Here is an 18,681-nt window from a genome sequence, read left to right on the forward strand (position 1 = left end):
TTTTCTTGACCGCTTATTCCTCACAAGGGTCGCGGGGGCTGCTGGCGCCTATCTCAGCTGGCTCTGGGCAGTAGGCGGGGGACACCCTGGACTGGTTGCCAACCAATCGCAGGGCACACAGAGACGAACAATCACCCACACTCACACCTAGGGACAATTCGGAGCGCCCAATTAACCTGCCATGCATGTCTTTGGAATGTGGGAGGAGACCGGAGTACCCGGAGAAGACCCACGCGGGCACGGGGAGAACATGCAAACTCCACCCAGGAAGGTCCAAGCCTGGACTCGAACCGGAGACCTCAGAACTGGGAAGCGGACGTGCTAACCACTCGACTACCGTGCCGCCCTGTAAAAACTATGTAAGACTAAATTATGCAAAACAAATAACAGGAACAATGGAATAGTCAGTGTTAAAATAGAAGCGGGGCACACATTTTAAATGTAAAAATAAAAACTGTATGGGATGGGTTATGTTACTGCAGTGCATAGATTGTATTCCATGCAGGCTATCGATACAACAAAGCTGATGATACAAATGTAATTCCATTATATTGTGTTTCAATTAGTTTGCGATGATGGCCACTGGCGCAGCAATATGGGTTATCTCGATCCATCCATTTTCTTGAATCATTTTTTGTAGTAAGTTACTGAAAGTAACAGAAGCGTTTTGAATGCTATTTCCGGTTGCGTGCGTGTCTTCAAACTAGTTACAAACATTTTTTCCCCCAATAAAGAGGTTCGCGAAGTGCCTTGGTGTGTGACGTCATCTCTTCGCGACGCTGCCTTGCCGAGACTGTAGGACATGAGTGAGCATGGGACACCTTGGAGGGTTATTTTTCTTAATATCTTGCATCACCCAGCATCACATTTTAGGTAAGTTAATTGTCAGTTTAGGCATACTGCGCACTTGCTTGTTCGTGCAATGTGTTATTTTCCAATTTGTTAGCGTTATGAAGGACTGAAATTCGGTTCATGAGCACGTCAGTTTGAATGAATATGTCGTTTTTCCTGCTGCAAATGTGCTTTGGATGCGATAATTTTCTCAGTTTCTATTATATACAAAGATATTCGCACACAAGGTTTATTACGCTTTTTATGTAGAAGGATGCCATGTGCGAACTTGACGTCAGCGTCATTACCGACGTCACAACGCGTTGTATTGTTCTGCATGTTACATCAAAAACATTGAAACTGTAATGATAATGATGATAATAATGATGATGATGATGATGATGATAATGATAATGATAATAATAATAATAATAATATGATAATAATCATGATAATAATAGTAATAATGCTAATGAACTAACATTGATGTGAACATTAACTCAGAACAGATTAAGTCCCCATATTTCTAGCAGTACCAGATTCCATCCATCCATCCATCCATTTTTGTTATTGCTTATTCCACACAAGGGTCGTAGTGGTGCTGGAGCCTATCCCAGCTGGCTATGAACAGTAGGCGTGGGGTGCATCCTAAACTGGTTGCCAGCCAATCACAGGCCCCAGATGCTAGATGAGCTAACATGACTGAATATCGTAATTTATTAACCTTGTTGTCTCAGAACAGTCTTGTCCTACCGCATATACAATATTCACCGTCCTTTAATTAGACAAACTGTCTGAGGCAGGCAGTTATCTGATTAGATGAAGCACAGTAATTAATAAAGTGTATTTGTTTGTGGTGATACAGGTCACACTCTCCCTGCTTGCCACAAGCAATTGGAGTTCAGGTGCAAAGATGGCTCGTGCATTCCAAGCGAGAAGCTTTGTGACCGACATAGCGACTGTGACGACGGCTCAGATGAACAGCATTGTGGTGAGTCTCATCCTGCAAGTGAACACACAAACTGATGTGCAGAGTTTAGAGTGCTCAGTTGTACATTAATCGGGCAAACTAACCTAACATTGCATTCCCAAATGCGTATTCTGTTTCTGTGTGAGCAAGAGATTAATAATCCTCTTAGATGAATTCCAAAGGTACTTGTTGAACCCATAATATTAAATCTACAGGTTTTAACTCTACCTCAAACTTCTGAAGGTTGTGTGTGTCAGCTGTGGTCCTTCAGAATACTGCACAAAAAGACAGTGACACATTTTCTTTGCTTTTAATTCATATTTTAGATTGAATTCATATATGAAATGTATTTTTATTGGGCGGCACTTTTGACTAATGGTTAGAGAAACAAAGTCATCATCGCACTTGACATCACAAGTGTCAACAAATCCATTTATTTTGAGGTGAGCTGGAACATATTGGAATAGAATGCCTTTATTGTCACTGGAAAATTATTTTGGAGGAGAGGCTGAGAAATCTAACCGAGGCAGAGAAATCTAACTGAAATCATAGAAAAAACAAAGAACGAAATTATAGAAAATGAATAAGCGGTCAAGAAAATGGATTGGATAGATGGATCTGGTTGTGCAATATGATGCAATGATATAATGAAAATTTGTATACTTGATCCAGCAGATGGTGCTATTTATCTTCCTTTCCATCCATCAATCCTATTTTGTCACCCTATAACTGGGATAGGCTGGAGTCTATCTCACTTGATTTCGGGATAAAACTTTGGTTTCCAGTTAATTGCATGACACATATGCACAATTATTTATACTCTCATTCACACTTATGGACAATTAAAGTTCAGTTTAATGAACCTAACATGCATGTTTTTGGAATGTGGGAGGCAGCCTCGACAAGTAGGCTACTGTTACTAAAAACAAACAAAATATACTTAAACTAAAACAAAACATTTTGAAAAGTAAAACCTAATAAAAAAACAAAACAAAAACAAATTCGCTCTAGAAACTAATTGAAAGTAACTTAATTTTTCAAAAAAGGTCAAAATAAAAACTAACTATAATGAAAAATCCCAAACTTTTATAACCCTGGCTGGTACCCAGAGTAAATCCACACAAGGAGAACATGCAAACTACACACGGGGAGGCCAGATTTTAGATTTGACCCCGAAACCTCAGAAATGTGAGGCAGCCTTGTTAACCTCTCATTCGCCGTGATGCCTTTTCGCGCTTTTCCATTTATAGCTTAGATTTTGTGCATATTTATTAGCAACTTGACAAGATTTCCCAAAAATGAGAGTGTCAAAAAGCTCTGTCTGGTGGAAAGGCCTCTTGAACCCATTTTTAAAAATGGACAATGGTTTTGGAGAATTAAGGTTTTGTGTTTTTATTTTTATTATTATTATTATTATTATTATTTTTTTGAAAAAAAATGGCTGCTTTGGAAAATGTTTTTTGTGTTATTTTTGTCTGTAGAAACTGCAAATTTGCAAAATTCTGAGATCTCAAAATTACTGTGATCAGGGTTTCGATACCTCGTCTGACGTGATTTAAAATGCTAAAATAGTTGTTTCTCACAAGTTAATGAACCTTTTTGAAGTTTTGATTCAATGATGTGAACTTATTGGGTTTAGCTGTATTAACTGAGATTCCCTGCAGGTCATCTTCGGTGTAAAACGGACGAGTTCTCCTGCCTGAGTGGCAAACGATGCCTACCCTCGCGCTTGTCGTGTAACGGCGTGGACGACTGCGGCGACGGGAGCGACGAGGACTCCTGCCCGAGCTGCGCCGCCGGCCTCTTCCCCTGCGGGCCATCTGGCGGCTGCCTACGCGAGCGTCGGCTGTGTGACGGACGCGTGGACTGCAAAGACGGGCGGGATGAGGACCAGGAGTTATGCAGTTGGGGGCGAACCAGCCCGCAGAGCGCTCCCTCTTGTGAGTTTGATTGTGGGGACGGCCGGTGCATTCTCCATGCATGGAGGTGTGACAACAAAGCAGACTGCTCGGATGCCAGCGACGAGGCCAACTGTGGTAAGTGAAGACCTGTCTTATCAGCTTATTTTTAGCCCCCAGTATCTGCATTAGCCCCCCAAATCCCATTTAGTAGAGCTCTCGAGCAAAAGTAAAGCACTCTTGAGATTTTGACCATTTTGAAAAGCAACAAGTCAATATTATATGGTGGCCTGTAGGGGGCAATGCAGTCACTCTGTGAGGTTCACATTTGAGTGATGCTGTTGGAGATGACAAATTTAAGAAATACTAGCATATAAGACATCCATTTGTCTATAGTAAGTTGTCCTCATAATGGTTGTGAATTTTACCGATACCCTTGCCTTGTTCAATACTTATACTATTAGTGCTAACGTCAATTTCAAGTGGATGTTTTTTTTTTCTTTTTTTCTTGGTAATAAAACATGACATCCTGCTTGTGCAAGAAGCAAAGTCATTTTTTGTTTGTTTTTCTTTGAAACCCGCGTCATCCTTCATCCTGTCAATACAAAACTTCCTGCAAGTGCCGATGATGTAACGTTTGCCCTTGCAGAGCAGAACGAATGTCTGGTCAATAATGGAGGCTGTTCACATCGTTGCGTGGACACGGGGATGGGCTTCCATTGCGAATGTCCTGACCACATGAGACTTGTTGGGAATAGTCACTGTGAAGGTAAGTTAGTCACTTGTCTGAAAACTATTCACTCCTTGGGGGTGTATTGGCCAGTATCCCAATATATTATTAGTAAAGTCATGTTTTGTGCCACATTCTGATGACTGCTGGGAAATTGGAAATATCCAACTTGGAATGTCCAAGCGCAGATATCAAGGGGCTCCCGTCGAAACTAAACATACAGTCAATTCCCTTTTACTTGTAGAACTCCCTGGTAGCCTACAGAAGAGATCATAATATAATATTCTCTTAAAGTGAAAGTCAACCCAAAAAATTCTTCACAATAATATGTTGTATTTACCCCCACTAGTCTAAACACGGCATTCTGATTAACATTGTGTGTGTATGTGGAATATGAGTTAAGGGTTGACATTCACCGGGTTTTATCCATCACAGACGGTGGCCATTTTGCTACTTGCTGTCTAATGAAAATGACATCATAGTTCCTTCGGGTTCAGGCAACAATAAATCACGGCTCGCCTATTTTTTGAGTTTGGTAAGTGACAATCGCAAGCTAAGCTGTGATTGGTCGTTACCTGAGCCCTGAGCAACTGTGATGTCATTTTTAGTGTACAGCAAGTGGAAAAATGGCTTTTAGTGGACAAGTAGCAAAATGGCCGCCCCCGAGATGGATTGAAACAGGCGCATTTGCTGCTAAATTAAGAGAACCATTGTGTAATATTTAAACATGAAAATATTCACCCAGACAATTTAATTTTGTCAAGCGAAAGTGTGTTTACGGAATGCTAACAGATATATTGAAATGCTATTTGGCTAAAAGTAATTAGCATCTATGTTATGGTAGTTATAAATCTTCACCTTTTTGTTTTGTTTTTTCTTGTCTTGTTCGACAGTACGGTTTTGTTTTGTGTGCTCAGTTTGAATTGGATGCTGGATTTGAATTACGGTAATGAAGAAAGCAAAAAAAAAAAAAGTGAAAAATAGTGAAGGTGCATCCTGAGTCATCTTCTTTTGTCTTCTTCCTTACGCTGCATCTTTGATAAGACTTCAATGCTGCCCATCAAGTTTCAGCTTTTGAAGGCAGCTCGAAGATTGCTCAATATACTATAAAAAGCAATTGATTAAAAATCTGTAATACTGTATATCAGGGGCATAAACATTGTTGAACCCACTGTATTATTCTATAATTAATTTATGAGTCTAATATCAGAAGTTTCAGACAAACAATAAACCTCCCTTGCCGTTTTTGTTCAAAAGTACATTAATATGGGAAATGGAAGTTCACCATCGTTACGGAATGTTTGTGTTTTGTCACACAGAGGTGGACATGTGCCTGGAGCGCGACCTTTGCGATCAACGGTGCGTCCACACTAACGGGACCCTCTCCTGTGATTGCCTCGACGGATATCAATTGACCCCTACGAGCAGGGACTGCAAGGCCAAAGGTGAGCAGTGCATCCACACCGTCCAAAAATCAGCAGCGATAGTTCCAGTTCACCCATCACCTTATACAAGATAAATGTAAAGAAAAAAAAAAAAAAAGGACAGAGTTGTCCCTTTTCTTAAGTTTTGTAGAAGTCATCCAATTAAGTCTGTACAGCTCATTTTATATGTAAAATTTGTATACCAGCTAATGGTTACTGTGGTATAACTTGTTAGACAATAGAAGTGTAGTCTGTCTTAAATTGAAAGTTGAAACACAAGGGTCAAAATGTTTGGACAAGATTTAGTCATTGTCAACCTGTTTGCACAGCATATTTAGTCAGTCATTGACTGTAACAAGTTTGTTCAAGCTCACTTGAATTGTGCAAAGAGTGGCTCCACCTTTTGAGTCTTGTCAAGGTGACTTTCCTGTCCAAATATAAATAAACGTTAACCTTCAGCGTAGTTATTCTCATAGAAAACAGTTGGTTAACACTTTCCTCTGTCTTGTGGGACGATGCTCCTCATCTTGAAAGAAGTCTATTACACATCCAGACATTTTGTCTTTTACTCATTAGTTTTGTGTTGTGGGATACAACCTGGACTGATCGCCAGCTTAATTGCACAGCACATACAGACAAAAAAGGAGTCAGTCTCACATTCACACCTCAAAACAATTTTAGAATCTTCATTATTAAACGCAACATGCATATATTTTGAATGTGGGTGGGAAAGAGCCAGCCAGAGAGGAAAAAAAAAAGAAGCAAATTCCACGCCGGAATGCCGGAGCGTGGATTCAAACCCGCAGTCTCAGGATTGTGAGGCGTATGGCGTGACCAATAATTCACCATGGTGCCCAGGTTTTGAGATGTGTTTCTAAGATCAGGCTTCACTCGAGTGATCAGTGGACTGTAACTAACAACAAATGCAGTGGAGCATGAACGGCAGTCAATCGAGTCCCGCAAACTGGTCAAGGAAGGAATTTTATTTTTCTTCCGGAATCAGACTGTTGCCAACCTAAAACATTTGAACACACTTATTTTAAGTAAGCCATCATCCAGTAATGTTATGCCTTTAACACATTTATTTTCTCACTTTTTTTATTTTTTTATTTTTTTTAATAAAGAGTAAAAATGTCAAATGCAGAAGCTATGGCTGTCCAATTAATTGAAATTCAATTACAATTTCAATTATTACTCTCCGCAATTACAAAATCGACATAATTGTAAACAAAAATAAATGATTATTAATACAAATTTTAAGTTGTTTAAATTTGTATATTTGCAATTTTTTTAATGATTAATTTTTAAAAATCTGGTTTGGTCCAAAAGGAACTTGCATAATTATTGTGTTGTCAAAATGTTCACATGTTGAAACATATTCTTGTTTGGTACCAAAAAAAATACCCCCAAAAAACCCTAAACGATTTTACTATTCATGTTTTCAATTACAGTATTACCAAATTAATTATTTTCATTTTCATCATAATTGAGCAGAAGTTGCCTTTAATAAATGTGTAAACAGTATAATTAGCACTGTAAAGCATTTAGATTTTTTAAAACAAATTAATTGATTAATTAATTACATTTTCTTTAATTTATCGTGATTAATCAATTTGTCTACGAACTTCTACTATTTTCACCCAAGCTTGTAACAGATACTTACTTGAATAAAATAATTAATATAGAATCATCAAATGAAATTTATCCTGATTAACTTGGAAGAAAAAAAAACGTAGAAAAAAACAAAAACACCTTCCAGAATTTAAATTACGGTACATGACATGTTGGCTAAACCATTTTGCCAACTGACTAGTGGCTGTTTTTAATTTTTCTTTATGCACACGTTTTTTATTTTTTATTTTTTTTCTGTGCCTGTATTGTGCGAGGTGGTGGGCTGGGGATTTGTTTTTAAATCATATAAAGCACTTTGTATTGCATTTTTTTGTATGAAAAGATGTAATATATAAAGATTGATTGATAATATTAGCAGTCAACTTCACTACCTGAACTTCAGCCATATAGTCTTGATTCGTTCCTGGCTAAATATAGCTGGCAGGATACAAATGTAAATGAGCCTATCAACCTGCAACTAGCGCATGAATGTTAGAAATGCTAAATTGCTAATATTAGTGCCATATTTTATAGATTGAGATGTTGTTTCTTATTTATTACATCTTCTTATTGTACTTGACGTCCTTCCAGGGGTTGATGCCCGGCTGCTTGTGTCCACATCTGAAGGAGTTGTTGAGATGGATCTTGGTGGTGCAGCATACAGCATGTTACCAGTACATGTGCCAGGATCGGGGCCTGTGGCAGCCTTGGTCCATAACAACACACTGTACCTGGCCCAGCAAGGACACGGGTCCATTCACAGGTAACAGAGTGGAGAGCCTGCCTGCACTACAGACCTAAATGTTATCTGGCATTGTGTGCTGATAGTTAAAGGAAACTCCTACACAAGGACAACACGTCAGATCCAATTGTAAACACACTTGGAGTTCTCTTAATCCGTTCTCCAGTCTACATCCGGTAGGGGCCATAGATCAAAGCAAATATACAAGCCCAGACAAGTTGACATCTGAAAACACACTTTTAAAACGTTGTAAATGTATTTGAGGAAAATAATACGAATAATAAAAATAAATTGCACGCATAAAATCATTTCAATATTGTGTTCTTTATATTTGATTTGTTTTGATGTTCATTTCAGGGTCCACTTAAGTGTTGAAAGCCAGGACGCCACGTTGATACTAAAGGTTCCCAGTCCTGTCTTGGGCCTGAGCCTGGATTGGATCCATCATCTTCTGTATTGGACCACTTTGGAGGGTGATTCCATTCATGTCAGCTGGCTCAATGGCTCCCAGCAGCGCCAACTCATCACAGGACTGGACAAACCTTGTGCCCTCACGGTGGATCCTCTGCAAGGGTAGGAAGGATAGTTGTTATCATTTGAGGATTTTTATTTGTTTTGTTTGGTGGCTGTAAATTCTATGTACAGTTGATATAAAAAGTATACACAGCCAGGTTGAAATGGCAGTGAGACCAAGAAAAAAAAATGTAAAACGTTTTCCACCATTAATGTGACCTGAACGAATCAGTTATAACTGGGGATGTGACTATGTTCAAAATTAGTCAGTCACGTTGAAACTCATGTTGAATGGGAGTTGGCACACACCTGCAACCATTTAAAGTGCCTCTGATTAGCTAAGTTCAGATATTCGAGTAAGTTTTCTAGACAGTTTGTCTGCTTTCTTTGAGAGAGCTATAACAGCATCAGTAGGATCTCATTGTTTAGAAATATCAGTTGAAGGATACACGATAATTTCCAAGGCATTTAATTTACCTTGGAGCACAGTGAAGGCAGTCATCGTCAAATGTAGAAAATCTGGCACAACAATGTCATGACCAAGAACTGGAAGTCCCTCCAAAATAGCTAAAAAGTGGTCTGGGAGGCTGCCAGGAGGCCAACGACAACATTGAAGAGGCCACACAGGAATTTCTGGCATGTCCTGGCTGTTTTCTTCTGACTACAATCTCTTATCTTCATCACGTCGGAAGTAGACCGTGGGATAAACATATCTAACGTTTTTAAACTCCGTGACCACCATCTGGGGCACGGGGATGTCCGAAAATGTGCCGATAAACCTTAGAACATACTTTTTTTTTTTTTTGATGATGATCTTCAATACTGATCACACGTTCTACTTAATTCCCATTTCATTATTATTCAAAAAAGAAAAAAAATGCATAAGTGCGACATAATATAAAAGCTAAATGTTGTCAAATATTTCTGACATCTGCGGCGTAAGCTTGCACAAAACCTCGTGCAATTTCTGCCTGATTGCTATCCAAATGTTTCCACTGAAGCACAAATTATAAAAAAAAAAAAAAAAAAAAGTCACTAGATTGGATTTCATCTCAAGCAAAATACGCATGTCAAAATGTTTCTCACAATGTTCCTTGTTGTATATTGTCTACGAGTCAGCTAACTTGCATGCTTTGTCTTTTATTTTATTTTATTTTATTTTATTTTTATTGTGTTAGCAATTGCCAATAGTACAGCACTTCTCATTGGTCAAGATAGATAAGACCATCTTAAAGGGATACTTGGCACTTTTACATGAAAAATAATGAAGTTATCAAATTCATTCTGGACAATATATGAACTTTTTACTGACTGCTGAAAATGGCTCAATGAGTCAAGTATCCCTTTAACAGCATCTCTGATTGATTAGGCAATGCAATGACTTTATAAAACGAAATCCAAAGTTGCATAATAGTGTACACATTTCCAGCGTCTGAAAAACCACGATACTAACGTTATGCTTCTTATAATATTTTCATAAAACTTCACTCATCCCTTTACTGCGTCACGAAACAACATAATGCTGCAGCAACCACGTACTTGAGCCTTATCTGACCAAAAAAAAAAAAAAAAGAAGAAGAAGAAAAACACTTTCAAACACATGCGGAAAAATGTGTTGCTATCTGATGAAACCAAGGCTGAACTTTTTTGGCCATAATTCCAAAAAATACTAGTGTTTTTGGTAAGCTATGTAAACGCACTGCTCATCACCAAATGACAACATAGAATCAGGCTTTGAGGCCGTTTTTCTTTACCTGGAAATGAGTCCTTATCAGTATGAAGAAAATAATGAACGGTCTTAAAGGGATACTTCACTTATTTAGCACATTATAGCAATAAAAAGTTAATATTTTGTCTATAATTAATTTGATGCTTTCATTATTTTTGTTAGTCCATCCAAACTTTATTTGGGGTTAATCAGATGTACTTTGAATGTTGGCAGTTACATCGTGACTCCCATTTAAAATGAAATTAGAATTTGATTGGTTAATTCTGAATAAAGTCGCATCCGCAGTTATGAGAGTGCGCACTTGTTAAACCACATAATCTCAGTTCTTTATTTTTACTTCACTTCTCAGAAAGATTTCTGCTTTTTTTTTTTTCACCCCCCCAATTGCTCTGTATAGGTTTTAGGTCACATTAATGGTGGAAAAGGTTTGAAATAATGTAGCTTGCTCTCATTTTGTAAATCCCAAACTACATTTTACAAATCTTGCTGTGCTCTAACGAGTTGTTTGATCCTAGCTCAGTTAGATTAGAAACATGTTCTTCATAAAGCTGTTGACATTTTGACATCATGAGATCAAGACAAACAGAATGGGCTCAGAAAGAGATGGGCCATTGTAAATGTGTTCTTTAAAAAAAACTAATCTGACTCTAAGTTTATATGAACCTGTATGAATTTACTGTCAAGGTTATAGTGCACTTTAGATTCATCCTTAAATTTCATCTGAAATCTGAATAACCCTAACTTTTGCACATAATGCTAAATAAACTACAAAAACTTGTCTTTTCCAGACTGCTCTTCTGGGCCCAGTGTGGCAGCCAACCAAAAATTATGAGGGCGAGCTTGGATGGCCAGGATACCATGACTGTGGTTACTTCTCTCCTGCTCCACCCGGTTGCTCTTACTTTGGGTATGTTTATACATATATATAGGTACTTGGTCATCCAGTGATGGAGTTTAGGCCTTGATTACACAGAAGCAAAGCAAAATCCTGGACAGACCGAACCTCTCTCAAGACATGCGAGTGTCCAAAAGAAGACGCCGAGGACGTTTTAACGGCTGTAATATATATGCCAAGTCAGGAGTGGCGCTGTAGCACTGCCATAGAGAGTAAACGGAAAGCGTAGAAGAAGAATCAGCGAAGAAGACAAACCACTGATCTGAATAGCCGGTTTACTCGTCCCAAGAAGCGTTTCTCGGCACAAGATCCTATACATTTACAGTATCGAAATTAGAGAACATTTGAGACTGTACTTAGTAGAAACAACAGGGGTCTTTCAACAGTGATAAAAGAAAGTGTGTAAATGCTTTCAAATCCAGGTTAAAAACTTTGCTTTTTTCTTATACCTTTTGATTAGGGACTTTTAAACAGCTTTAATTAAGTGTTTTTTTTTTGTTTTTTTGTTTTTTTCCTCTGAATGTTAACTACTGTTTTTTGATGCTTATGTGTTCTTTCCTTGTGTAAAGCACATTGAGTTGCCTTGTGTATGAAATGTGCTATACAAATAAACTTGCCTTGCCTTGCCTTGCTTTGCCTTTGAAGTTCCTCATAGTTGCCATATTTGATTTTGTCTTCCTCCCTAGATTTGCCTCGCCGGTTACTGTACTGGCTTGATAGCGGCATGAGAAGCATTTCCAGAGTGACTGTCGATGGGCGTCACCGCAAAACAGTGGTCGAGTCAAATGGTTATCTGGATCAGCCTTTTGGTCTAGCAGTGTTTGAGGTAAACAAACACTAAAGTGTCCCATAGGAAAAACCCCAATAAGGATTGATTTGTTGTAATTATAAATGGGCACTGCTCAGAATGTTGGTGTTGTCTTTCTATCTGTAATGTGTTTTATATTTAATACAGAGCATTGTTTCTATGGTGGTGGTGGTGGTGGGTGGGTGTAAATAATGCTGTCATTGTTTGTCTTTAAGTGTATATATAATACAAGTAGTCGCAATCCACAAAAAAAATATTGTGTGGTACTTTTTATGTCTTGTGCTTTAGGGTTTTGTATACTGGAGTGACCAAGACACGCACACCATCTGCAGAGCCAACAAGCACAATGGCGATAACTTCCAAATACTTGTGACAAACGTCACCTCACCAGGCGGCATTGCCATCATTCAACCTGCTCTTCAACCTGACAGTATGAGCAATTTGTACAATATGTCATTATGATGCTGATGAGGCCCTCCAGCTGGCACTACCTTTAAACTAACGGTGTGTTCCGCTTGTCTGTAGGCGACGCTGTGTGCGGCAACCCTCGGAAGGTGTGCACGCACGAGTGTGTTGTTGATCTCCTTTCAGTGACTCTCACCTTCCACTGCGCTGGAATGGGACGAAATCGATCGCAAGGCATTCCCGCTGTTTCCCGCACGGTTCCTGTGTCACATTTATCTGATTTTGGATTCACTGGAATCCTCTCGTTAATTGGTAAGCTTATTGAGCTGAAATTTTCCTCAGGATGGTTTGGTCCACTAATAAATCTAGCATTTTAGTCTTTTACGGTATTTAGTGCAAGAAAACACAGTTTTATTCGTCTAGTTTTAGTCAGGACAACCATTTTACACTTATATATTTTTTCATCAGATTTAGTTGTTGAACATTTCAGATCTAAAACTATTTCACATAAAATTTTCTCTCATCTTTTTGATGAAAAACTAGTATGGCTCCATGCTACGAGCTAGCAAGTTAGCAAGCATAAGTTAGCTGTCGGATTAACATTATTGTTGGAACATCATAGCCGTTAAATTAATGTTACGTTAACTATAATGTACTTTCTTCTTTAACCTCTCACCATGAATCCACCACCTGTTGCACTCGCTTGCTGTAGATTTGAAAGTGAGTGAGACACTGTCACATGAATGTCACAGTGACTGATTATGACAAAATCATGAAATATTCTTTCTTTCTTTGAATTAGTTCATGAACTAAAATGTTCATAGATTTTAGTCCAGTTTTCTTATTAAGTGAAGTACATTTTCATCTTGATTAGTCAACGAAAAAGCGTATTGATTTAGTCCCATTTATTGTTTATTAATTCAGGTTAAAGTCGAGTCTATTTTTCGTCTGGTGAAAAATGTGTGTTGACGAAAATATTTTTGTTTAGTTTTCGTTGAGATTAACACTACTACAAATCAAAATAATGCAACATGATAGGTGTCGTAGCTGGTCCACCAATATTGTGCACCAATAAAGTACAGTAGGTGATTCTATGTTGCCATGGTAACTACAGCAATATTTTTCTCATTATTACAAGCTTGTGTATTATATTTTATTTATTTTTTATTTTTTAAAACTAATTTGCTCCCAGAAACGTTTAAATACGTTCTATTTTAAATGTTTTAAGTTTCCCAAGGACGTATTTATACTTTTTTTTTTTTTAATGTTTTTATTTTTTTTTTTATTTTTATGCTAGCGCATACAGAAGGTTTTGAGGCAGCCTCTCAACTGCAAAGAACGGCTGAAGATATGGTACACTAACGGCCAGCAGGTGGCAGCAAAGTAAAGGAGATCAACCAAGACCATGTTGAAATAAAGCTCGATTACTCATAATTCTAAATAGATTTGTGAATAATGATTCAACTTAGCTATATTCTAATGTTAATTACTGGCAAATGGAAACAGATAAAACATACTTTTTTTTCCGAATGAAAGAAGAGTCTTTAATCTTTCTTTTTGTAGATTCCATGTTTTTATAGCAATAGAACACAATATTCTGTAGGCTTTGCAAAATCGGTCAAAATCCAGGAAAACAGCCGGGAGTGAAGGGGATTACTTCCTGAATGAGTGAACGAGTTAAGGCAAGATTTTTACATATTGGTTTGCTGCTTGCTTATCAGCTCCCCAACATCCTCAAATAGTGGCCAATTATTTACAGCGAGAATGTGCTGCCGTCTCTGTTAGCTTGATCTGCCCAGGGAATGGAGCTGCAACACCGTCGCCATGGTAGCCAGGCTGCGTCGTAAACATTCACCATGCAGCAAATCTAATGGTGCATTCGTGCAGCTGTCGTGCGACTGATTACACAGAACACTGGAGACTAAATATAGAAAAGCACCGATGTGCCTCAGTCGTGTTTTTGACACTGCCCACTCAGTGGACAGCTGCTTGATCTTTATTTTTCCCTTCATAGCAATCTGAATGTTTGCCCACTTCAAGGAGAAAAAGCAGTGTAATATTTGTGTGTGTGTGTGTGGGGGGGGTGTTTCTACCAGTGCTCCTCGGTGTGCTTCTGGTGGGAACGGTTCTGTGGTGGTGGAGAGAGGAGTTTCGGCCCACCAGAAATCAGACAGTGCAAAGCTTCTCTCTCAAAGAGTCCCAGGACCCGCTCATCCAGGGTCCACGTGCATGTCTCAACAAGGCAAGACAACACGCATGCAGTACGGCGAACAATATCATTTCACATGAGCTCGCTAGATAGTTGAAAGGGCATCACTGAAGTGCTGATTGGCACCATGTGACTACACTGGAAACTTGACTTACCAGTTTAATGCATTCTGTGAGCAAGATTGTAGTCTATTTGCTGTTATAGCAGATCTAATTTAAATGAATTGAAATGCCATTGATATGATTCAGCACCCCAAAAGACACAAATAAAAAATAACTGCACTGTAAAATATACAGTAATACAAACAAAAAACTGATGTGACAAGTTGACGTTTAACACCTAACCTTTAAAGGGACACTTGACTCATTGAGACATTTTCAACAAGTTAATATTTTGTCCAGAATTAATTTGATAACTTCATTATTTTTCATGTACAATTAATATCTTCAAAACACATTTTCCACAGCTGAATATGACATCACCTGTGCTGAGGAAATAGGCAACGACCAATCACGATCCTGAGTTTGTTCAGCAAACTGAGCCGGTCGTTACCTGTTTCCTCAGCACTTATGTTGTCTTCAGTGGACAGCAAGTGGCAAAATTAGTTTTCACAGGTATACATTGTTGTTGAAAAATAATGGTCATCACATTAATTTTAGACAAAATATTGTGTTGTTACTGTTGAAAATGGCTCAATAAGTCAAGTATCCCTTTAATCTTCTCATATCCAAAGCGACGCAGTGGCGCCATCTACAGGGATCTGTTAGTCATTAGCGTGCTTTAAAAACCTGAATTCGACAGACAAGCTTGGTGGGACCTTCATCTACGTTTACATGCTAAACGCTTGGATTAAAGTTGAGGAACATAAAGGTCAACAGGAGTAAAAGAGTTTAGGGGCGTGGCCTATTCAGTGACTTCATTTTCTATTGTGCATTTGACTGTTTGTCGTGTTCAATAAATTATCATTATTATTAAAAAATCGGAATTAATGATACATCAGGTGTACAGCTGACATCCATCTAGTAGTCGTCATGTTGAGAATGCCGTACAGACTTCAAAGTTTAACCACACTATTAAATTACTAGTACCTCTCCTGACATTGTCAAAGCTGTATGCAACCGCATTGTCCTGTACAAATTCATACACTCATATTACATCTTCCTTTGTTAGCGCAGCCATTGTTTTCTCAAGCAGTTTACAGATGTTTCCTGAAAGTTTTCTTTTTTTCTTCTTCATCTGGGAAGGAGCTGACAATGACAACACTAAACACAAATAAATGAGAAATCCTCCGTCCAGGTTTCGGTTGAACAAAAGAGGTCGTTCAGAAGTTTTACGTTACCTTTCTTGCTATTTCTGCAAAACGGTGCATAAATAATCCTAACGCAATCAAAGAACAGTAAAGGTGGAGTATTGCACTACTGTACATTGGAGGCATCGATCACATTTTGGTTTCTGTTTATTGACACAAATAATATCAAAGCAGTTCTCACTATGATACCGTGCAGTTGGACGCCACTAAAGATTCCAACCACAATCAATAAGGAGGATACAGTCGGCACTTTTTTTTTTTTTTTGTATGGTAGAACAACAGTGATTTGTATGCCAGTAAAGAACCTTAAATTTGTATTTAAAAAAAATATATGACCCTGGAATAGATGAATTAAAAAAAAAAAAATATATATATATATATATATATATATGAATATTTGTTGTGAAAATGCAAACTAATCTGATGTCGAGCACCAACCCAAAACAAATGTAAATTCAAGTTTCCACTGTACATAGTTAACCCCAAAAGTGAGTCGAGCGTTTACTCGAACAAAGTGTCCCATAAACGCAGCTTGACTCCTCCATGCCAGCCTTAAAGGCTTAATGTCAATTAAGCCTTGCACTCTCCTCTCCTCCGCCAGGAAACTCTTAAGCTGGACTTGGACCGTGACTGAAGACGCTGGCTGTGACGCAGCTGGCCGGACGCCTTCGCCCCACATTGTTACAACCCCCCCGGCGAGCTTCTGTGACTACCAACTCAACTGGCCCAGTTCTCGTCGCAGGCTCCAAAAAGAACTGACTTGAGGTTTCGATCCGAGGTTTGATGAGCCAGTTCGCACGTTTGCATCCCTTGTGACTCCACATGAGAGTGGTCGACCTTTGTCACTCCTAAAAGCACCAAGCATTGTGTCCTTGCACTTAGAATGGTACATCAAGACCTTCATGCTCCTTTATTATTAAGCTTATTGCTCAAAACTTAGCAGCAGTGTTTTAGCTGTAGCTCTGATGCAGGTGAATTATTATTATTATTATTATTATTATTATTATTAAGAGCTGAAATCAGCTTGCTAGTTTGATACTTGAAAATGTTCAGTTTTGACACCAGACCTTTAAGTTCTCACTTATGAGGATTGCCTTAGTTTTTGCCTTGATTTGTTTTTTTCTCTCCCATCGATTTTGAACATGTGCTGTAGCGGCAGTTACTAAACATCCAATCATTCTAATTATGTTTAATGACTTGCACAAAGTGACAGTGCCTTCAATCCAGAATATAAACATTTGTATATTATCCTTAAAAGAATGTTACATTGTTACCTCCCCTTTGTCATCATGTCTTCAAGAAGACGAGCATCTTGTAACTCCTAGTTTTGAGTTGTACGTAGTTTTTTGTTTATTTGTTTGTTACGGTTCTGAGGTTGAGTGTGTGTACGGAAAGGCCTGCTTTGCTTTTCTGCATATTTGAGCTAGATTGGGCTTTTTTTGGTTTGAAAGGGTTAGGGTTGTGAGTTTGGTTGACTTGTTTCAGTTGCATAGAATATAAAAAATCCGATAAATCTGCACAAAGAAGAAACTGAATATCAACAAAATATGGTACAAACTGCTGTGTTTTTGTTATTTATTAAAAGAGAGGCTTTTATATACAAGTTGTGCTGTTGGGGTTTTGTTTCTGCACCAATGAAACTGACTGTAGAGAATAAATCAATTAAAGTTTTTTTTGTCTTAAGTATTTTTCTCTTCACTGTTGCAATTACATCGTAATCGCATCAGTGAGCGTTCTGTTCACCGTGAGAATGTGGCCTTCTGTATCTGATCATAATCTGTTGGTTATTCAATCCACCCACTTCTTACTGGAGTCCTAGGTCATGCTTTCTGTTATTTATTTGATTGTGGATATCATTGGTCAGCCGCTTTATCTTGTGGAGTGCCTCAGGGTTCAGTTTTGGGACAACTAGTATTTTGAAATTGCTGTCCCATTGAAAATCTCTTGAGTGATATCTACACTTGGTTTTAGTCTACATTAAGAAAATACGAAAGGTATTTAGAATCCGCTGCTTCTCACCGAAAGGCATTTGAGATAGCCTACGGTTCACCCGCACCCCTGAGGAAAAGTACTAACGTCTACTTCCTCACCAGCCATATTGTTATACTCGGGCGTGCTTTCTCTTTTAAACGTGGAGTTATTATACATCCATTATTACTTTGTGTCTGGATGATAGGTGGATGATTTCATTAAAGGGGAAGTCATCCCCCCCAAAAAAATTATTGATTATGTTCTATGCAGCTCCACTAGTTTAAATACGGTATTCTGGTTAATTAATATTGTGTTAGCAGAATATGAGTTAAACAGCAAAATCCAGCAGTTTTTAACAGTATGAGAAGGCGGCCATTTTGCCACTTGCTGTTGCTTGAAAATGACTTCACAGTTGCTCAGGTAACAACCAATCACAGCTTAGCTTCAGCTAACAGATGAGCTGTGATTGGTCTTTGCCTTATCCCCGAGCAACTGTGATGTCATCTTCAGTCGACAGCACATGGCAAAATGGAATGAGATGGATAAAAATCACTGGATTTTGCTGCATAACACATATTCCACAAATTGAATATTTATCAGAATGTCATGTTTAGAGTAGTGAGGTTAGATATTATA

At 38.3% G+C, this 18,681-nt stretch overlaps 1 protein-coding gene across 1 annotated transcript; it reads left to right on the forward strand.

Moving 5' to 3' along the window:
• Positions 1-746: 746 nt before the first annotated feature.
• LOC144027523 (low-density lipoprotein receptor-like) lies at positions 747-17,757 on the forward strand. The gene is made up of 13 exons (XM_077535120.1): positions 747-873; positions 1,697-1,822; positions 3,466-3,837; positions 4,349-4,468; positions 5,749-5,874; positions 8,056-8,227; positions 8,564-8,779; positions 11,237-11,355; positions 12,030-12,169; positions 12,440-12,581; positions 12,677-12,868; positions 14,653-14,798; positions 16,676-17,757. The coding sequence occupies exons 1-13, from the start codon at positions 813-815 to the stop codon at positions 16,706-16,708; spliced, it is 1,965 nt and encodes a 654-aa protein (XP_077391246.1). The 5' UTR covers positions 747-812; the 3' UTR covers positions 16,709-17,757.
• Positions 17,758-18,681: the final 924 nt, after the last annotated feature.

Source organism: Festucalex cinctus, chromosome 10, assembly GCF_051991245.1.
Source record: "Festucalex cinctus isolate MCC-2025b chromosome 10, RoL_Fcin_1.0, whole genome shotgun sequence".
Classification (NCBI taxonomy): domain Eukaryota; kingdom Metazoa; phylum Chordata; class Actinopteri; order Syngnathiformes; family Syngnathidae; genus Festucalex; species Festucalex cinctus.